A 23,059-nucleotide genomic window follows, 5' to 3' on the forward strand; every position below is an offset into this window, starting at 1 on the left:
AACTATATTAATAACTTTAAAAAAAACCATTACGAACTATGTTGTTATCACGTGTCGTCCTATTTTAAACAGGCATATAAAATATATAAGGGGGGTCAGTATACTCTTCCGTACGTTTGGCAAATTTATTGTAATTTACTTTGCATATAAAACTAAATAATTTTCAGAATAAATTTTATTTACAATATTTAAAGCATACTTCGCTAAATATTTACATTACTTAATAAAAGAGAAATGAACAGGCCGCGAGCGTTTGATTTTTTAATTGTTTCAATATTGAAAGCATTTTTGCTTTCTTTTGTATAATTGATATGGTCTAACTTTTATAAAATTATTTATCATATCCGCAGGTTAATATCCCAACCTACGCGCAAATAGTTAGCACTATACATTTTGGTCAATAGTTCATATTAATATATCTTAAAGATCATCAAATTGATAAATTATCATATGTATTAATTAAGATATAATGGTTCATGTTTTTTAATGTATTGCTGATATCTTCATTTAAAAATTTAAAGATTGTGTGAAATTATACTGATATTATTTACGATGAGCGGTGGTCTAATGCTTAATGTGTCTGCCTCCAAACCCAGAGATCATGAGTTCGAGCCCTACACGGTACACAACCATGTACCTTTATATGATACCAGAACTGGTTGGTCCAAGGAGGCGGACTCGAAAGTGATTTATATAGACGCCTTTAAAAATGATTAGTTATAGAACACTGCATATCATTGCTGATCACGTGTGAAAGCTGAGCAATGAACTAAGTAGATATTCATTTGGAAGTTACCTTAGATATCAAGATAATATGATATTAATGGCTAAATCAGTTGATAGAATGTAGTGACAAATGTTTGATAATACTTCAAAATTATCTGTAGTGGACTTAACAATATATTTGGATAAATTACCTATACCTTCGAATAAATCTTATTTAGAAAAAGTGATATATAATTGCCGAACGATTTAAGAAAGTACCACCGACTGACAAAGACAATTATATCAGCATATCATGCTTATTACAATATTCATGGCGTTGGTTACATAATAAGGCAATTATATTAATCCACAGTTACAATGTATTAAACCCTTTTGTCAGTGTTTGTATGCACGGTAGCAATATATAAGTTGGTTGTCTCTAAGTATGAGTCCAAGTCTTATATGTGTAGTACTACAGTAGACAAATTTGGAACCAGATATCGTCATATGAATCCAAATTTTCGATATTAATTCATTTTTTTACAATATATAAAACCAATGTTTCAATGTTTTCAATTTCTGGAGCCAAAGTAGTAATAAATAAGATGTAGTCACATTAAATGATACCAGTTCTCAAATTATGGTACTAAAATAGCCATGTACGGAACTTAGAATGTTTCTAGCTTTTTTTATTTATACAATATTCAAATTGTATATACACGTGTAATTGTTTGTTTACATAACTCATTAAACTGTTTAAATTAAAAATCACAAACGGTATGAGATATTTGAGCAGATATTGTCTGGTTATTGAAGCTAAAAAAATAATTGAATATTTATGTAAGAAGAGTTCAAAACATGGTTGATAACTTTAAAAAAAAGACGTCATATAAATGAAAATTTTGTTTTTGTTGTTTTTGATTTTTTAAATGCCTTTAGGGAGTTATATAAAAAAATCATTTAACAAATAATTACAATTTTGACTATACTTTTATATAAACTTTTTTCTTTTGTGGTTGGTGTTTACATAGCACAAACACTGTAAAGATTATCCGGCAATGTTACAGCTTTACTGCTGAAGGAAGACCTCAGTTGTCCTTTCGTGCATTATTTCTGGCATGAGCCGGTACCTGAATAAAACCACCGACATTCTGTTAACTCACAAGCGTGAATGAATCAAAATTCTCTGGCGGTTTTTGAACTCATAGCGGTTAGGGGCAAGTGGTTTGAAGTCCAGTTCCATGAACAATTTAGCCTCAGATGCCCCTATCAAAATATATATGTCAAAAAAGTTAAATTAAGTAATGCATCTACCTTAATTTTAAAAACCATTTTTTGTATTTTATTACCTTTTACATCATATTATTGATTATCTAAACCGGAGTCGGTATCTATTTTTTAAATTTTCAGTTAAACACAGGGACAGCTTTTTTATTTCAAATACTGATTGTAATTCGCAATACATCCGATTGAGTAACACTCTCGAATCCGTTCCTGAAACCAACCGTTATTGAGCAATGGTGTAAAGGTTGTAGCCCAAGGAAACAACGGCTTGCTCTTGACGGAGTTTGAACTCAAAACGAAATGGTCCAAGGAAATTTAATTTACAAATAAAAAAAGAAACAAAACCAATAGAATAATAATTGGCAGTGGAATAGAATTTATAAAACTAATTGCAGGAACAAACGTGGTATAGATTTTAAGGTACTGTCCACGTTGGTCTGTAAAATAGATATTATTGCAACGTTTACTAATTAAATGACACATTCAGTGTCCGAAAATTGAACCTTTGTAGAATTTGATATGTCGCCAGAAAAAAAAGAAAAAAAAATTATTCAATTAAAAAGCAATTATTTGATATAAATTATTTGGTTTAAGGCATTTTATTCTGCTGATATGCTGAAAAGAATGTATAAATAATGTTGTCTGGAGACTCTGTGGCAGTTATTCATTAGTTTATACACACACGTATGGACAAAATGGGTGTTTTGAACATTATTGTTATGTGCATTCTATGTAAGTATATTCATTGTTCATGATAATTACTTTACGCATACTTATATTTTCGTCTAATAGTTAAGAAATAATTGACTTTAGAATAATATTATTTTTATTTCAGAAGCGGGTAACAGCACTCAATTACTTGATTGATAATCCGACAGGAATTTACGTTTTGAATGTGTATTTTATATGTTAGGTATAGATAAATGTTTAATTATAGTGACAGGAATTTACGTTTTGAATATGTATTTTATATGTTAGGTATAGATAAATGTTTAATTATAGTGACAGGAATTTACGTTTTGAATGTGCATTTTATATGTTAGATAAAAACAAATGTTTAATTATAATAACATGTGTTGCAACATACAATATGAACATATTTTGAAAAATAAAAATAAGTCAACTACCGGCCAATTGGGCCTGTAAGTCAACTTAAATTATAGACAAAACTAAGCACATATTGCAATTGTTAGCTGCATTTGTAAAGTTTATGATGACAAATACATTTAAAATATATAAACATGTACATGATTAATCACAAAAATGTGTAGTCTGAAATTTATGAATATAACTAACTTGTCTGGTATGAGATGCATTAACAAATATTTACGAATATTATCATTTAATAACACACATATTATTCTTATATATGATATCTGCAGGGCAAATAAACAGCGTCGGGGCACAAGAGATACGACCCCAAAAAGCTGGCAATTTGAAGGCAGTAGAAAATTGGTTACTGTATATAAAACTCGGCAATGACGAGGTGTGCGCAGGTGTACAGCTCTCTGACGATTGGGTTCTTACCCTTGCTGACTGCATTGATGAGAAATTGTAAGACATTTTATCATATTAATTTTGTTTAAATATATTGATTCGATATATTTTCATTATGAATGATGAACAATATTTTAACAATACATTTTGGGATTGGACAGACAGAAAGGTATGAAAAGCTTATTCAGTGTTCTCTCCTATATTGAATTGTCATTTATTTATTATTTGATGATCATTTATATTTGTCTTATTTATATTTTACCAATGCATCTAACTGTCTGAAAAGGAGAATTTCAATGTAAGGTAATAAAGCAGCATAATTACATGGAATTGCAGAATTGGTTTGAATGAGCCTTTTCTTGAGGGAAAAGTGCAACATCCCTCACGCAATCTAGCACCGGTTTAAGGGGTATTCAATTGTCCAAATTGTTGGAATCAATCATCTCTGAAGGATCAGAAAACAACTCTGAAGTAGAGGTAGATGGTGACTTATACGTCTTTCATCTATATGGGATGGGATGATTATATGGCCTGCCAAAGAAGCATAAAACAAATGTAAATTGCCAAGTTATATGTAAAAAAGGCCTTAACATCTAATAAAATGAATGATTATATACTTTAACAACAAGTCATGTGTTTTCTAAATTTTAGCAAGCTTACAAAATACAGCATTGTTTACAAAGATGGTTCAAGAAAGATTCTTGCCGAAGACCGGGTAAGTGTGATGTTTTTATCTAAGAGGAATTTGTGTAAAATTTCTTATTCGTATTATGTTTTATTTTAATGAAACCTTAAACGTTATGACAATTGGTAATCTTTCTAAAAACATTCGCACTGTAGCAAATATGTACTACATTTAAAAGAGACACTGAGGTTCAAAAGCATACACATATTCAATTTGAATTTCTGAAATAGATTAACTTGGATGCTTAAAACAAAATGATATGCAAAAGATGATTAAGAAATACTTTGAAATGTCCTTGTGAATAAAATGAATTGTTTTGTGTTAAAACATCTAATGAAATTGAACAAAAATCAGTCGTCTTACATCTCATGAACGCACTTAATAGAACGTTTTAATTGAAGTTGAAATCCAAATTTGTGAAGTTGCATTTGAAACCAATCGTAAAATGAACATATCACGCACACTGACATTTTTCATTAGTATCTTAAATTGAAAACATTCTAGGAGTTATAAGGGCACATTCACATTAAGGACTAACTGCATTATATGATATATGATAGAAACAGAATGCATATACTAGAATATCTGCTACAGGTAATGATATACCCTGTTTATTTTTAGCTCACCTGTCACAAAGTGACATTTTGAGCTTTTGTGATCGCGTTTGTCCGGCGTCCGTCCGTCGTCCGTCCGTCTGTCGTCCGCCCGTCCCTAAACTTTTACTTTTAACGAAATCTCCCCATAAACCGCTCAGCCAATTTCATCCAACTTCACAGGAATGTTCCTTTGGTAGTCAACTTTTAAAATTGTTCAAAGAATTTAATTCTAAGAAGAACTCTTGTTGCCATGGCAACCGGCTGAAAACTATTAAAATACCTAATTTTTGAAAACCGAAAAAGGTAGAGCTTAAATATTTGGCATGTAATATCATCTAGCCAGTGTCTACCAAGTTCATTCAAATACATGCCATGGGGTCAAAACTGGCCCCGCCCTGGAGGGGGGTCATTGATTTTCCTTATTTGTATATAGTAAAAATTAAAAATCTTCTTTTGAAAAGCCCAAATAGCTAGAGTTTAGATATTCAGCATGAAACATCTTCAAGTTTGTTCAAATAAAATCCCTGGGATCAAAATTGGCCCCGCCCCAGGGTGTCATTGTTTTTCCCTTTATGTGTATAGTAAAAACTTTAAAACAATCTTCTTTTAAAAAAACCCTAAGAGCCAAAGCTAAGATATTTAGCATGAAAATCTTCTAATGGATGTATTCCATTTTTTGTTCAAATAAGGGCCCTTGGGTGAAAAATGGCCCCGCCCGGGGATCATTGATTTTTCTTATATGCATATATTAAAAACTTAAAAAATCTTTTTTTAAAAAGCCCAAATAGCTAGATCTTAGATATCAAGCATGAAACATCTTCTAGTGGGTGTCTACCAAGTTTGTTCAAATAACGGCCCTGGAGTCAAAATTGGCCCCGCCCCGGGGATCATTTATGTTTCTTATATGTATATAGTAAAAACTTAAAATATCTTCTTTAAAAAAAACCTTTAAGATATTTAGCATGAAACATTCTCTAATGGGTGTCTACCATATTTGTTTAAATAAGGGCCCTAGGGTTAAAATTGAAACCTTGAAAAATCTTCTTTTAAAAAGCACAAGAACTAAAGTTTAGATATTAAGCATGAACTATCTTCTTGTAAGTGACTACCAAGATTGTTAAAATGTAAGCCCTGGGGACAAAATTAGCCCCGCCCAGAGGGGGGTCATTGTATTTCCCTATATGTGTATAGTAAAAGCTTAAAAATCTTCTTACAACTAGAGGCAAGATATTCATCATGAAATATCTTCAAATGGGTGTTTACCATGTTTGTTAAAAAAAAGCCCCTGGGTTAAATTTGGCCCCGCCCTGGGGGCCTATAAACAGGTGAGCGATTTCAGGGCCATCATGACCCTCTTAATTCTTTTCTCGTTTTTTTTCTTTTTGTTTGGTAAATATTGACATATGCTATAAAAATGTAATTTCACCGTTGGTCATTAAATCATCTATTAAAGGACTCCGTGGGAAAGTTATTTATCCTTCTTAAGATGAAAAAGGAAAAAGAACCAACACAAACAAAGTTCACACAACTTGCTGACTCTATGTTACCTTCTTCAGAGTACAAGTTTCATCTGTTCAATCGAGACGATTCTGGTAAATTATAAAAATAATGAATACGAGGGGATAAGATATACGTATAAAGTCTGTTCAATTAAATTGTTAAAAATAACTTCTATTCAACAACATTTTGATATCTTCGTTCGTTAATGTATTTAGATAACGCTTTAATTATTTGTCTAGAACTAAAGTAATTAAATAAATCCTGGCTTTGTCATTCAAAGTATACATTTGTTATCAACAATGAAACATAGTGAAAGAAAAAAATATTAATATGCGATTCAGAAAATAAACAACAAACTCCTTGATAAAAGGGTTTAACCCCTAAAATTGTTGAGATTAATAAACTTTTGGAATAGATATTAATTTATCAACAATGAAGTCTTGAGTAAGTATTAGATCAATGCTTTGTTTTACGATTCTATTCCCGATCACTTTGGTTATAACTGTATCATTACAGATAAAATTATTGCAAATGAAGTCGATTATGTCAGAGGCACTCAATGTGAGAAGGAAGAAATTGATGGTAATTTTGGCGAGACACATAAATGTGTTCAAGGCAACATGAATAAAAAAGCTAGATGTCTAGTACGTAGAAATTTGAAATTGTTTTATTTAACAGTATTCACTACGGAAGCTTATCAGGGCCTCCACTTAAGTTTCACGTCATAACAACTTGTTCCATCTTGATTTGACAAAAAACGCCCAATGAAGACGTAATTAATTATTCGTAATACATACAAGTTTTTAATCTTTGCGAATAAACTTTTATTGAATTACGTCAACTATTTGTCAATGCGAGTACATCTTTGCGTATTACTAAATAAATCAGCAAAGTCGTGAAATCAAAAAGCGGTAAAGCGAATTTTTTTCCGACTAGATTGTTGTGGAAGAAACAAAAGCCTCAAGCAAATCGATACAAGTTCAGTTGCAATGCCAGTAAATTTTATTCAGACATGCAAAATCATCTTCGGAAGCTCATCAGGGCCTCCACTTATCTAGAGATTTCACGTCACGTCAACTTGTTTCTCCTCGTTTTGACCAAATACAGTCCATGAAGACGTTATGATTAATACGTTATACATAAAACATTCCGTGAAGATGTTATGATTTATACGTAATACGTATAAGTTTTAAATCATTGCAACAATCTTTGTTGAGTTACGTGCGCTATTTGTCAATGCGAGTAACGTCTTAACGTCTAACTAAATATTTCAGCAAAGTCGTGAAATCAAGAACTTTCGACATGATTTTTGTAGAGGAGACAAAAGCTTCAAGCATATCGAGAAAATTTCAGTTGCAATGCCTAAAAGCTTCTCATCTTTGTCAGTAAATTTTATTGAGAAATGCAAAAACATAAATGCGAATAAAAATAAGTTGACTTAGCGCAAAACATCTCACCGACTGTAGGCCCTGATACGCTTCCGTAATCATCTGAATATGAATAAGAATGCCTTGCCCAAAGATAATTACTGTGGTATTTTTTTCTATTTTTTTTCTAATCGTATTAGATACGGAAGCGTATCAGGGCCTACAGTTGGTGAGATGTTTTGCGCTAAGTCGACTTATTTTTATTCGCATTGATAAGATGTTTTTGCATTTCTCAATTAAATTTACTGACAAAGATGAGAAGCTTTTGGGCATTGCAACTGAATTTTTCTCGATATGTTTGAAGTTTTTGTCTCTTCGACAAAAATTATGTCGAAATTTCTTGATTTCACGACTTTGCTGAAATATTTAGTAAGACGCAAAGACGTTACTCGTATTGACAAATAGCTCACGTAATTCAACATTTTTGCAATGCTTAGAAACTTCTACGTATAACGTATTAATCATAACGTCTTCGTGGAAAGATTTATATATTACGTATAAATCATAACGTCTTCATGGAATGTTTTTGATCAAAACGAGAAGAAACAAGTTGACATGACGTGAACATTTAGATAAGTGGAGGGGCTGATAAGCTTCCGTAATAATCGTATAAAAACGTAGTGATTAATTAAGGAAGATCCTATAAGAAATTTCAAATGTCTAAAGAAAACTTATTACTAATGGCCGTTTCGAAATCTTAAGATACATTCTTTTATCCTGAGAAAAAATAAGAGATGTATTTTCAGACTTACTTTTTTAAAAAGATAGTTGTTTTGGAAGATGATTACATCTAAGATTTGCTACTTAGTTGTGAAGAGGAAGTAAAGGTCTGAGGCGACTTGTACACGGCACTTTATTTTCTTCCTTTTTGTGACTCGCATAAAAATTCTTGCTGTGGTTATCAATTTACCATATTATACGAAATGGTTCTTATAGAACTAATTTACAACACTTATTCATAATTCACAATTTTAAAACAAAGATGTACTGTCAGATCTGAATGATGTGAAAATTCTTGCCTCGGTGCAACCACCTGTTACCTGGCTTCGTTGGAAGGATATTGCACCCGGTTGCTAAGAAATCAATTGTAAAGATATATTTTATGAAAATTTTAGCCAGGAAGTCCAGTGTTTGGATCCAAGAAAAAGGAAATAATTCTGCAAGGACTTGCAGTTACATCATCTGATCCTTGCTCATCACAGCTTCAATCTATTGCAGTCATAAAACCGCAAGTTAACTGGATCAACTCGGTCATTATTGGTATTTATTTTAAAAAAATATTTTTTCAATGCCATTCTCCTGTTCTACATTTTGTAACATTTTTCAAAACAATTAAATTACACTGTTTCTCTACGTTTTCAACATTCAATTTGTTATATACATTTTGAACATCTTGTACATGTAATGCATATACTCTTCAGACCTTGTATTTAAACATTATCAGATTGCGGTCCAATTAAAACTTTTCGGAATGGCAAGGTAAAGCTTAACAAAAAATCTCTGACAACAATTGGATCCACAGCAACTATAAGATGTGATCCTGGGTATGAGGCAACTCAAAAGGAAATCGTTTGCCTAGAAAACGGGAAATGGGAAAAACCAAGTTGCGAATTAAAAGGTAAGGGCTAGCTAATTATAACAAATAACAAACATTCTCACTATGTGACATATAAGCAAATGACAGTTGTATGAGGTTTAGAAGAAAACGATTAACAGCCTGGTTTTTGTGAAATTATATACAGTTTACAGGAACAATAAGCTGACAACTGTATCTAGCTTACGGGATTTTGGTGGTTCTACTCAGGTGTTAGCTTGTTCATGAAATAATGCTGAGGTCTTCCGTAACCAGTAAAAGCTTGATAGTCGTCATATGGCCTATACTGTGTTGGTGCGTTGACGTTAAACCTATTTATACTTGGCCATATTACAAACAAGACATCTGTATTATAACTAATAATATACAGAGATAAGTTGTGTATCATTCGCACACAGATGCTAATAACAACTATCTCGTAGACCTTGTTTTTCTTATTTATTATATTTATAGTATCTCTAAATCGCTGTTTCTGTACATATATGTAGACGAGATTGATTTTGATTTGTTAAAACAAAACAAAACAAAAGGATCTATAATATTTAATTCAGTATGTTACAAATAGTTTCTTTTCAAAACGATATAATTATCAATATTACTTATATATGTTTTTTACAATTAATTAATTAATTAATTGATTAATTAATCAATTAATTAATTGAAACTCATACTTATCAATATTTGTTGTATATCTGTTTGCTCTTTAATATTTCAAATGGTAGCAAATTGGCACTTTATGATGCTTAATTTACATAGAATGAGATATTGTTGCTTCTTATTGTTTAATCTGACAATTTCAGATTGCGGAGCCGTTGAAAAGATCTCAAATGGGAAAATAATCTTAGACGATGCATCATCATCGACAATGGGGGCAACAGCGACAGTTGAATGTGATCCGGGCTATAAGGCAAGCCGGGAAAAAATAAAGTGCCTAAAAACTGGGAAATGGGGAAAATCAAGTTGCAAAATAAAAGGTACTTTTCAAAAAAAGTTTTACACAATCAAAAGTGTTTATTATACCGATTGAAATTTTCATTGCTTTCCTCTCTCACATGAAAAACAATAATTAACAAAGATTGCCGTTTATAAGTAACAATGCTTAGTTTGTTAAGATGCTGCTGGTAAGATCTTGTGGCGAGCCAGCGCAAGTTCTTTGATTCTCTTGATTACTTGCGGCAAAGTTATTAATGACTGATAGATAAGTATTCCAAGGAAGCTGGTCACAATGATCGATCGACAAGTTATAAACAAAATAAGGTCTTATAATCGGCAAAAAGAAAATACTTGGGAAAAGATCTTTTAACAACATTTGATTTGTTATTGCTCAGGAAAGTAGGTCTCCCCATCGTAGAATTATATTATATTTTGTATTTAAAAATGATAAACAATATCAACAAGGAAAGGCAGTGTTCAATGTACGCAATCACCGCACAAACCTGCAACAAGAACCAGTGGCAAGGAGCCCAGACGGGCTCCACACAAAAACGGGACAGGGCACAAGGCAATGCACGGGCAAGCTAATCACTAAAATGATCAATTATTTGTAACTGATAAGGAAATCAAAGAAATCAAACAAATGACTGAATAATTTGCAAACGACAATGAAACCAAAGATCTTATGTTTTTATGATTGTGTTTCCTACTGTAAGCTACATACAAATTAAAAAATATTTTCATTAGTAAAAGTTGGCACTAATTTCAGGGATATCTATTTCGAACCCTGCAGTATCGAATCTAAGAGACTTAAAAGGGTTGCCATGTGACCTATACTCTGTTGAAGCCCAAAAACTGTTTATACTGGGCCATAGTAATATGTACCAGAAAGGCATATGCATTATAACTAAATATATACAGTGTTACGAGCCAGGCGTAACGAGAAAGAAAAGCCAGCAACAAACTTGTAACAATAACAAATTTATTATAGAAAAATTATTAAAGAAAAATAAAATAACAAATTATCTTAACAAATACCTGAAGTCCATTTAAAAATTACAAATGTCTAGTCTGATCCTGGAATGATCCTTTTTCAATAGCACAGTTAAATCCAAGTTAAATCCAAGAACACTTTAGAATAAATTCCCACAATAAAATCCACAAGAATAATTAATAATCCAAGCTCCAATAAATCACTTAATTTCCAAGTTGAATAATACTCCAAATATATTGATGACTTAAAAGATCACTGATGACTAAAAAGGTAAAGGTAATGAAAAAAATGTCACTTTATATATATTAACTAAGAAAATTCCAGAAAGGTCTATTATGTTCTAAAGTAATCATAATCTAGCAACTTCAACTATAAAGAACATTCCAGAAGTTTCTATCTAAATATAATGCATGAGTTTTCTACAACAGTTAAGAAAGTTCTAGTACATACATGTAGTTAATGTTCTAAAAATAGAACAATGATAATATTGGAAATACCAACTGGTCAGATATAAATTATATACATGTAATATGTTGCATACATAACAACAGACATAGGTTTTATACCATTAGCATACAAATGTGTATTACATTTATATACTTTCTTTCTTCTTATTTTTTATATTTGTTGTATCTCTTAATCGTTGGTACTGTATAAACATGTAAACGATTTTTTTTATTAAACACAAGTGTTTCTATTATTTAGTTTATCATGTAAATTAAGTTACATATAGTTCTTTTTTATACTTATCATATTTATTTATATATACCTTTTACATACTTATCAATATTTGTTTAATATCTTATAGTTTTCAAATGTGTATAAATTAGCACTAATAAGGAGATAAAGATGCTTGTTATTTTTAAATCTGACAATTACAGACGTTGACAAAATCCAAAATGGGAAAATTTTCTTATTTTTTAAGGATTTAACTCAATACAGGATTGAAGCAGTACCTCTAGACGCTTGCAGAAATCATGATCCCAAAATAAACAAATATAGTTTTTTTCGCCGATTTTTACATTTTTCATTCATTATCATACATAATTCGGTGTAAAAAGATGAATTAGACCTATTAAAGTTCATTCCGTTTGGTAAAAAGGCAAGATTTTAGCATTTAATGATTCAAGCGCATTAAAAATTGCCCGGTATATACCGGAATACGGTATATAGTGTGGTGCTCCAATCCATATTTAAGTCTCACTCATTTTTTAATCTGATAATTACAGATTGCGGAACCGTTGACAAAATCCAAAATGGGAAAATAAACTTAGACGATGCATCATCATCGACAATGGGGGCAACAGCGACAGTTGAATGTGATTCTGGCTATAAGGCAAGTCGCGAAAAAATAAAGTGCCTAAAAACTGGAAAATGGGGGAAATCAAGTTGCAAAATAAAAGGTATTAATAACATACATAGAGGATATTGAATGAGTGTAGTTTAATTCTAAATTTATTGAACGAGTTGAATAAAATCATATTATGCGAGTCTCTGGCAAGCATAATATTGTTTTATTCAACACGTTCATTAAATTTATTATTGAATCTACACGAATATAATATTCTTTTTATCACATATATGAAATAAGAACAGGAAACTATTAAAATGAGTAATTTTTCAATGACGCGCCCATATTCTAACGCTAACATTAGCGCGCTTAAACGCTATGTTTCCATATAGCGCAAATGACGTCACGTTAAAGTGTCATTACTCTAGTGTAATATCGTTTTTATTAAATGGCTTGGCAGGAGTGTTTTTCCCCAATCAAACACTTATATATCGAAAGGGTTTGTATATTCGATATATTTTCGTACCATTTGCAAGCAGGCTTTCTATATGATAATTTAAATGAGATCAAGAAATTAATTCGTATCTTCGTCTAGTGAGATTCATGAAATATTGACAATGCGATAACAATTACCTTATTTCTTTTATTGTGCCCATCCTTTTTCTATTTAATATCAATGAAAATAATTTATTTAAAAATGGCATCCTTGCCATTAAATACAGATATTACAAGTTTCGATTGGAACTTTCCACAGAGAATGTTACCTTTAGATTTCACATAAGACAATCATTTGAATTAGACATTTGAAGAAGACAACTCGGAAACAACGTTATAACAATACGCTCTTTTACTTTGTAATATTACCATAAATTTCTAAATGAACTTCCATGCAGGAATATGGAAGTCCACGTTTGGTTTGCCAGAATGTCTAATTGAAAATGATTTTCATTGTTTTTTTAAAACATCGTCAGATTGCGGACCAGTTGAGAACGTTCGCAAAGGAAAAGTAGTCCTTGACAATAAGTCGACATCGACGGTTGGGGCAACAGCAACTTTGAAATGTTTTCCAGGGTATAAACCAAATCAAGAGAAAATAGTTTGCTTGAACACAGGGAAATGGGAAGAAACAAGGTGCAAAATCAAAGGTAGTTTTCAACGCATATTTTTTTATTTCTTCATGATTTATCCGGAAATGCTATAAACACATCATCTGTTCAACATAAACTGTTGACTTGTTTTTATTTCTCAGACTTTAGGACTCGTTAATGCCATGAATTCAGTAACTTGACAAAATAATCAACTTTTTTTTCCATTTTGTTACCAATAATGATTTTTAAATATCGAGAATGCATATGATATTTTGGAGAATGTTGAAAGGTGTAAAATGAATTATTATTATTATTATTATTATTATTATTATTATTATTATTATTACATGTGTATTATTATTATTATTTATGGTGGCATATTTCTGCCAAAATTAACCATAAAATTATCGCTTTAACAATCTTACCTATTAGTTAGCTTGCAGTTCAAACAAGAAATAACAAATCAGACTTACTAATTATTTCTTTTCTGTTAGATAGATTTTTTATACAGAATATCATGTTGAAGTAGCTCTCTGAGGCTGTGTTTTTTTGCTACGAGCAATCTGATATCTCGCGTGGCAGAATATCGAGTGAGATATATATTTTCCAACGTTCCAAAGTATATTGAAATGTGTATATTAAGTCCGTTTTAAACACGATATTATATACATTTTGACATGTATGTATGAAACACAAATAAAGCCTATCAAGCTATATTTAATGATGTTTACTTTTGAAACAAAATATCTGTACAATTATGCTTTTTTCATTCGAATAGTATACGGAAATAGGAAACAAAACATTTAGCAGCTATCTAAAGTAAATTGAACGATATTTTCACGCATGCCCCACTCGCTGTCAATAAAATATTCAGAGGAATTCTTTCATTCTAGGTATTACGGTAAATATAAATCATTATCCCCAACTATGTTTTACGTAATGATATCAATTTTAAATGTAACAAATGAATTTAACCATTATTCAGACTGTGGATCTCCATTAAATGTGACCAATGGTAATTTGCACTATAACGGAACAACGTTTGGATCAATCGCTTCTCTGGTCTGTGATACAGGATATGATGGAAACGGGACAATAAGCTGCCTTGACACTGGCAGTTGGGAAACACCACCAAGATGTTCTATTAAAGGTCAATTTTTAATTTATCAATATCATACTTTATTATTAAGAACTTTTGTCAACACATTTGTTAAATATACATTTAACTACAATATAAGCCCGGACGTAAATGATTTATAAATGTATTTTTTTTGTTACTGTATAGGCTATTCGAAAAAATATCTGTCCCCGTATTACCTTATAGGTATTGTACTAATATCTTATGTTTGTATATCACCTTTATATATTTTTCATCCAATATTTGTCTTATGTTATTTTATGAAACATTATATGCATCTTTTTAAAAGTTGTACCGCTAGGACAACGTTAAATAATTGAAATCTGGAACAGGAACATCGAACTTCATGGTAGAATAACGCTACTGATGAAAAATATTTTCTGTTTCATGATGTTTAAGATTAAAAGTCCCAGGGATCTTATACAAAATATATGCTTCCTCCCATTTCTTTACAAAAAAATAAATATAAATCAATCGACCCCTGAGTGTCTCACTCAGATATCAAAAGACTGTTCTTGTATTTTTTAGCTGACCAGACAGATTCCGCTCACATTTGTAGCTCAACAAAGAACAAAAATCTTCATATGATTTTTTGTGATTTTTTAGAGTTGGTCGTCCTGTTTGATTTTTCATGATTTTTTAACATTTGTCATTTTGTGTTAGTACGTGCGAGCTTACAATTTGGTTTCTTTGTGGCCATGGGTAAAATAGGAAACAGTAGAGTGTCCTAGTGAAAAAGTTTGATGTTATTCGTCCTTTTAGAAACCTGACAAGCCTTACTATATTTATTTTGGCGTGTTTATATGAAATATAGATTAAAGTGTATGAAGCTATGTCTGATGATGTTTTCTTTTGAAACAAAATAACGGTATAGTTATGCCGTTTTTTAAATGAATAGTGTACGAAAATAGGATAAAATGTTCCGGGGAAAAATATAAAGCAGCTACTTTTTAAATAAATATAAACAATTTTCCACCTATATTTTACGTCAAGATATAAATCTGAAATGTAACTAATGAATCTAACCATTATTCAGACTGTGGGTCTCCATTAAATGTAACCGATGGTAATTTACACTATAACGAAACAACGTTTGGATCAATCGCTTCTCTGGTCTGTGATACAGGATATGATGGAAACGGGACAATAAGTTGCCTTGACACTGGCAGTTGGGAAACAACACCAAGATGTTCTATTAAAGGTCAATTTCAATTTTTTTATCAATTAAAACTTTGTTTAATATTTAGAACTTTTGTCAATAAATAAGTAATGTGTATATTTTACTGCAATGGAATTCTGCACGTTAATGAGTTATATGTATGACTGTATAGAATATCTAAAAACGATCTATCAAGGGTTATACCGTAATACTTAATAGGTATGTTACAAAATATGTGTTTTATATTATCATTTTTATATTGTGTCATTCTGTAATGTTTTTACCTTAAAAACAAATTTTGCAAAGCCTATGAGCCAAAAAGTCGGTTAAAGCATTGTTCATATTTTACTTAACATTTTCCGTTTAAAAGATGTAATTCGGTATTTCATGTACCACTTATGTTTTCACTCGAAACACATTGACGACTTTTTATGCCGAAAAGGACAATTTAAGCCGTTATCGGAATACCCGCCTATTATCATAGTTATACATTCAAAATGGCGGCGTCCAACTAGATATGAAACTGAAAACCTCACTGATTTAAAGATCTGTATATTTTTGAATTGTTCCTTTTTATATGATTTTCTTTTAGATGCACACGTCTCAGGCAAAGTGTGGATACGCTACGCGGACACGGCCCTTGGTTTCCCGTATTATTGAAGTTTTTTATTTAGCTATTCAGAAATGTACTTCTTGGATTTAAAATCTTGAACAAAAGAAATGCAACTTCATGATAAGAGAACGCTACAGATAAAATAATGTTTTTTTTTGGAGAAAAAAAAAACAAAAAAAACAACAAAAAACAAAAAACAAAAACAAACTATTCTTAGTTAATTGGGCGATTGTTTCACGCATGCCCCACTCGCTGTCAATACAATATACTGCGGAATAATTTCATTCTGGTATTCTAGTTAATCGTTACAATGAATATAAACCATTTTCCCCACCTATGTTTAACATCATAATGTAACTAAGGAATTAATCCATTATTCAGATTGTGGGTCTCCATTCAATGCGACCAATGGTGAAGTGCACTATAACGCAACAACGTTTGGATCAACCGCTTCTCTGGTCTGTGATAGAGGATATGATGGAAGCGGAACAATAAGCTGCCTTGACACTGGCATTTGGGAAACACTACCAAGATGTTCTATTAAAGGTAAATTTTATTTTTTATCAATTTCAAACTTTGTTTAATATTAAGAAATTTTGTCAATGCATTGGTTATATAAACATTTGATTAAAATATAAGCCCGGGAGTTAATGATATATAAAGGTATTTTATAATTGTTTCTGTGTAGGTGATTCGAAAAAAGGGAACGTTAAAAAAATAAAATCTGGAACCGGAACATACAACTTCATGATAGAATAACGCTACTGATAAAAATTGATTCTGTTTCATGACGTTTAAGATTAAATGTCCCAGGGACCTTAAACACAATATATGTTTCCTCCTTATCCCTTACAAAAATGTTATATATTAATCAATCGGCCCCTGAACTATCAAAAGACTGTTCTTGTATTGTTTTAGCTGACCAATGCACATTCCACTCACATTTGTAGCTCAACAAAGAACAACAATCTTTATGCGATTTATTGTGATTTTTACCGTTGGTCGTCCTGTGTAATTTAACAAGCTTTTTACCACTAGTCGTCCTTTGTCAGTATGTGCGCGCTTACAATTTGGTTTTTATGTGGCCATGGGTACAATAGGAAACAGTAGATTGTCCTTGTTAAAATGTTTGATATAATTCGTGATTTTTAAAATACTACAAGCTTTTCTGTATATGTACATTTTGACGAGTTTATATGAAATATAAATTGAAATGTATTTAGCTCTGTCTGATAATGTTTACTTTTGAAACAAAATAACGGTAAAATTATGCCATTTTTATATGAATAGTGTACGGAAATAGGATAAAATGTTCCGGGAAAAATATAAAGCAGCTATTCTTTGTTCAATATACGATGATTTCGCTCATGCCCCACTCGCTGTCAATAGAATATACTGAGGAATATTTTCATTCTAGGTATTCTTGTTCATCGTTACGGTAAATATAAACCATTTTCCCCAACTATGTTTTACGAAATGATATCAATTTTAAATGTAACTAATGAATTTAACCATTATTCAGACTGTGGATCTCCATTAAATGTGACCAATGGTAATTTGAACTATAGTGCCACAACGTTTGGATCAACCGCTTCTCTGGTCTGTGATAGTGGATATGATGGAAACGGGACTATTAGCTGCCTTGACACTGGCAGTTGGGAAACTCCACCAAGATGTTCTATTAAAGGTAAATTTTATTTTTTTTATCAATTTCAATCATTATCAATATTCGGAATTTTTGTCAATAAATTTGTAATGTGTATTTTTTACTGCAATGTAATCCCGGACGTTAATGAGTTAAAATTGAGGTATATGTATTATTGTATAGAATATTTGAAAAAGATCAAGAATGACACTTTATTACCTTATATGTGTTCACATTATATGAGATTCATTTTTATTATCGCCCATATATTGTGTCATTCATTAATTTAATTCATTTAATTCTTACGTTTATATAAAATTTGGCAAAGCCTTTGAGCGGGAAATCGCTTACAATTTTACTTAACAGTTTCTGTAAAAAAAGGTGTAATTTGGTATTTAATTCACCACTTCTGTTTTCAATCGAACACCTCCACGATTATTTTTTAAGCCGAAAAGTTGCGATTGTTCCTTAATCGGAATACTCTGCCTATTATTATAGTGTTTCGTTTAAAATGTCGGCGCCCAACTAGATATGACATTGAACATTTCACTGATTAATCAATCTTTATATTTTTGAATTCTTTTGTTTTTGTTTTTTTGTTTTTTTTTGTTATTGTTTTGTTTTTTTCATTTGATTTTTAGAAAAAAATATTTACGTGTTGTCCATAGCCGTGCAAGTTAAAGCTAGGCCCCGCTTCGCGGACATGACCTTTGCCTTCCCCGTATTATTGAAGTTTGATATTAAGCTTTACAGAAATGTACCTCTTGGACAACATTAAAGAATTAAAATCTGGACAGGGAAATACAACTTCATAATAGGATAACGCTTCAGAAAAAAACATAAGGTTTTTGATCCATGACGTTAAAAGTTGAAGCTCACAGTGATCTTTAACATGATAATTGTTTCCCAAACACTCCTTACTAATATGTATGATATTAAATAAATGAAAGTCTTCTCAAGAACACAAGAATGGTTTATTACGCAACTTTCAAATCTTTTTACCTATTTTCACACGTTCTTATAGTTTGCAGTTTTCAATTTGTTTTGCTTAAATTGCACCAAATGAATGACACATTCAAATCGTGTATAGGCCAAATGATCGAAGATCATCATTATTATGACGTTAATTATTTAACCTATTTTTGAAAATTTTTATCTTCATGATTTTATTCTCAATATTTATTAATTAACTTTTAAAGTTTAATGTATATTAATAATTGACATTATTTTGTCCTTTATAAAGTCTTTAAACTTTTACTGAAATATGTAAATATATTTCATGTATTACAAATTTAGCGCCGTAATAAACTATCAATACGTTTTTTTTAATTGATATATAAAGTGTTTGATAATATGGTTGTAAAAACTTACGCCTAACTGCTCATTGTATTTGTATATCTCATTGTAATTCTTCACCAACCTTAATAATGCTCTCAATGTTGTTTTGTTGTTATGTGCTTACTTTTAGTTCCTGAATGTCCTGGAGGATGGAGCAGATTTGAAAATAGTTGTTATCTGCGTGTAGAAAATGCGACGACATGGGAAATTGCCAAAGTAATGTTATTTCTTTAATTATCCTATACTGTTTAGCAGTTCGCCCAACTGATAATATACTCCATCTACAACATGTTTTATAGAAACACTGGCTCCTAAATGAATATAAGAACGTACATTCCATGCAAAACAGCCTTTTTGTACCTAAGTGCATTTTAACGTGGGCAGTGTAATCAGTTTGAAGGATAAAATATGTCTGCTTAATTGAAGATATTTAGAAAGATATTGTTTTAAATAAGTTCTTTAAAAAATATAATAACGTTCAGTATTCTTTAAAGATAACATACTACGACTATAACATTTTATTTATCAAGCAGTGCTGTAGATATACAATAATATTAACTCAATATTTTGCTATATATTTCTTTCCTTTAAAAACAACCATATCTCCTATCGCTGTAGCATTTTTACAGACAAAAATAAAATTAAAGTACAAACATACATCTATCTTGAAAAACTCTGATAAGATTTTCTAGCAACAAATGCAAACATTAATTCAACCAAAGAAATTGTAATAATGAATTACTAAATGCAAGTTCCCATAAACCATTAGTTTGACTGTAAAAATGACAGCTTTTTATTCTTAATTATAAATGTCACTTTCTGTAATTAGGTACGTTAACATATTTTTGATAAGTTTTTAATGTTAACAATTTAAAATAGTTTTTCATAATGTTTTAAAGTGGGCAAAACGTGTCTTCAGATCGTTATGAAACAACTCTACTATAAGGCAAAACATTTAAATTCCGCATATCATTTATTTTCGAACTTTAAACAAGAGGGAAATGATTGCACTGAAATCGCTAACCTGAATATAAAAATTCTCCATGACAAGGCACACGAAATATTGTAAACTATAAGCAAAAGCAAATGTAAATCTAAATCTAAAACTGATATCAAAAAGTTCATAATTATCTTTCCGTCTCGGTCACAATTCCGAGTAAAGACACTTTGGTTTTCAGCGAAATTAAATAGTAATAGCTAAATTCTCACAAGATATATTTACATGTATCAAATAGATGACACAAGTTCTATACATTTGAAGCTACTTTGCTATATTTTCTTGGCACAATCTCTCGCAGAAAACAATAGAGAGAGAAACAAAATGGATCACAAATAGTGACGTCAAACTTTTGTACTAAAATATAATAGGACACATACATGTTTATTTAAAATAATAAATATATGGAGTTGTTTTTTCTTCTGCAGAATGATTGCGAGTCAAATAAAGGATACCTTGTTGAAATCATCTCTAGCTCTGAATACGGCTTTCTTCAAGGGAATCTCAATATTCGAGGCAAGTTAAACGTTATAACAGTATAGCATTTAAAGGGACCAGCTTATTACTTTATAGTTGTTTTGAGTTTACGTTGCAGCAACACATTTAATACCTTATAGCGACTTCCTTATTTGTTTGGTTCATTTTGTGTATTTTACCAATAACATGTTCTTACAATTTTTAACTTACCAAGTTTTAAACGTCGGTGTAATCGAGACCCGTCCCTGCACACACGTATCTCACTGGAAAGAACCCTTTGCTCTAACCAGTAAACATACATATGTACGTTCGAATTGATTTTGACGTTTAAAAATTAACGAAGCAAAGGTTTGCTGTAAAGTTTTATTTTGGATATCTGATTGGTCCAATTTAAAATCTTCAAGTTAGCTCCAGTTTGGCATTTTTACAATAATGCAATCAGATCTTTTCCAAAGGACACTGCCGAACGATCTGATATTTAACATTTTATGAAAACCCAAGATCATTTAATTACATTTTTTTTCTAGAAACTGTCATAGTTTTTGTAACATTTTCTTAAACATGATGACGTTATGCCTGTCAAGTGCACAATTTCAGGGAACAATCAGTTGAGAGTTGTACTCTTTGATATAAATTTATTGTATATTTTGATATTGATATGTGACATAACAATTTTATTTATTGTGATTTCAAAAATTTCATTCACATAATGTTTTTGAACTTCAAGGTTTTTAGAAGGGGTCTTGGGGATGGCCTTTGACTTGTTACGGAACTGTCTATGCGCCGGACACTCGTGTCTATAATCATTCATTTCACTTAAAAAGACTTGAAGACCGGACATTTCTTTGGTTAACAACGAAATTACTTATAAAGTCATGTGTAGTGTAGTGAATAGTTTTACAAAGGAAAATAAACTTAGCTTTCATTACAAAAAGTATATAATTGACATCTCTATGAATATGTGTATTTACTTCAGTGACATAAACAATGTATACACTGTAAGATATCTATAGAGTAGAGTTATCAATATATAAAGTATATGCTTTTGAAATCTATTTGTTTGACTCTCTAAAAGGCAAAAAGTTGTATCAAATGTGTCAGCTTACAATGAACAATATAGATATTGAAATTGAAATTTCTTTGTAACAAAATATAACCGCCACAAAAACAATCACCTTTACAGTAACATGAAAGACGTGTTGAATTTAAATATATAGCTTCATAGAAAGGATTTGATTTTTTAGCCATATTGAAACCTTCATGTCCATATGCTGGAATCCATGAGAAAATGTATGAAGAAATGTAGATTAAATTGAAAAAAATGCATATTTTCCCCGCACAAAAAAGATGGCAAGGGATATGCAAATAATCTCTTTCATGGGTTCATCCGTTCTTCTTCTGATTAATATATATACCACTTTTGCTAAGCACCATTAGTTAAATTGTATACTGTCACAAGTTTAAAACAGATTTCTTTCCAATTTTGTCAAATACTGATAACACAATGTTTTGAGATAGTCCCCTAATATATCCATATTGACTTATCCGTTACAACTCGTCTTGGTAGCATTGAAAGCACGCACCCTTATATTTTCATGTGTTTGATTGTGTGTACAATCTATTGTCATTCAGTGGCTTACATATCTTTGATCTGTCACTTTGATATGGCGAATGCTAACATTAGGCGACATTTGAGAGAAGCAGAGTTGTGGAGGGCTAAAGGGATGGCGCAACTGGGTGGCCACCTTCCACCAGGTTGATGCGACTTTAATGTAGTAAACACCAAACCGCCATCACCAAAGCCTTGGATAGATACATGCTACATAGTACACCTACCATGAGGCATGCTGGAGGTAGGCAAAGAGTCAAAAAACCAGCTCAGGATCGGTTTTTGGTCGTCCATGTACGTCGTGCAAGGTTTTCAACAACGACTTCTTTTCGAAATGATAGCTAATGCTGAGGGTGTCCGTGTTTTCATGCAGACCATACGTAGAATGCTGTATGAGGGTAATTTTCTGTCGAGAAGACCTTGCATACGTATCTCCTTGAAGCGTCGACATGGCCAGGCCGGTTACGAATGGACCATGGAGCATTTACA

The 23,059-nt window shown here is 31.2% G+C and overlaps 2 protein-coding genes across 2 annotated transcripts; both read left to right on the forward strand.

The window, feature by feature from the left end:
* Positions 1-2,651: 2,651 nt before the first annotated feature.
* Positions 2,652-9,323, forward strand: LOC132741404 (uncharacterized). The gene is made up of 7 exons (XM_060729551.1): positions 2,652-2,721; positions 3,372-3,543; positions 4,138-4,201; positions 6,221-6,359; positions 6,784-6,911; positions 8,810-8,954; positions 9,139-9,323. Exons 1-7 carry the CDS (start codon positions 2,676-2,678, stop codon positions 9,321-9,323), a joined length of 879 nt encoding a protein of 292 aa, XP_060585534.1. The 5' UTR covers positions 2,652-2,675.
* Positions 9,324-10,092: 769 nt separating this feature from the next.
* LOC132741402 (sushi, von Willebrand factor type A, EGF and pentraxin domain-containing protein 1-like) lies at positions 10,093-21,472 on the forward strand. Its single transcript, XM_060729549.1, has 9 exons — positions 10,093-10,262; positions 12,445-12,618; positions 13,478-13,651; positions 14,580-14,744; positions 15,769-15,933; positions 16,886-17,050; positions 18,027-18,191; positions 19,618-19,703; positions 20,913-21,472. Exons 1-9 carry the CDS (start codon positions 10,154-10,156, stop codon positions 21,024-21,026), a joined length of 1,317 nt encoding a protein of 438 aa, XP_060585532.1. The 5' UTR covers positions 10,093-10,153; the 3' UTR covers positions 21,027-21,472.
* The last annotated feature ends 1,587 nt before the right edge of the window (positions 21,473-23,059 follow it).

Source organism: Ruditapes philippinarum, unplaced genomic scaffold, assembly GCF_026571515.1.
Source record: "Ruditapes philippinarum isolate M1 unplaced genomic scaffold, ASM2657151v2 ctg903_1_1_1_1, whole genome shotgun sequence".
In the NCBI taxonomy this organism is placed as follows: domain Eukaryota; kingdom Metazoa; phylum Mollusca; class Bivalvia; order Venerida; family Veneridae; genus Ruditapes; species Ruditapes philippinarum.

Excerpts from the sequence above, each read along its gene's own strand:
- LOC132741404 (XM_060729551.1), top strand. The coding sequence starts at position 2,676 with ATGGACAAAATGGGTGTTTTGAACATTATTGTTATGTGCATTCTAT. Across the intron at positions 4,202-6,220 it reads AGATTCTTGCCGAAGACCGG|GACTCCGTGGGAAAGTTATT; the intron begins GTAAGTGTGATG and ends CATCTATTAAAG. Across the intron at positions 6,360-6,783 it reads GTTCAATCGAGACGATTCTG|ATAAAATTATTGCAAATGAA; the intron begins GTAAATTATAAA and ends GTATCATTACAG.
- LOC132741402 (XM_060729549.1), top strand. The coding sequence starts at position 10,154 with ATGGGGGCAACAGCGACAGTTGAATGTGATCCGGGCTATAAGGCAAGC. Across the intron at positions 15,934-16,885 it reads ACCAAGATGTTCTATTAAAG|ATTGTGGGTCTCCATTCAAT; the intron begins GTCAATTTCAAT and ends TCCATTATTCAG. Across the intron at positions 17,051-18,026 it reads ACCAAGATGTTCTATTAAAG|ACTGTGGATCTCCATTAAAT; the intron begins GTAAATTTTATT and ends ACCATTATTCAG.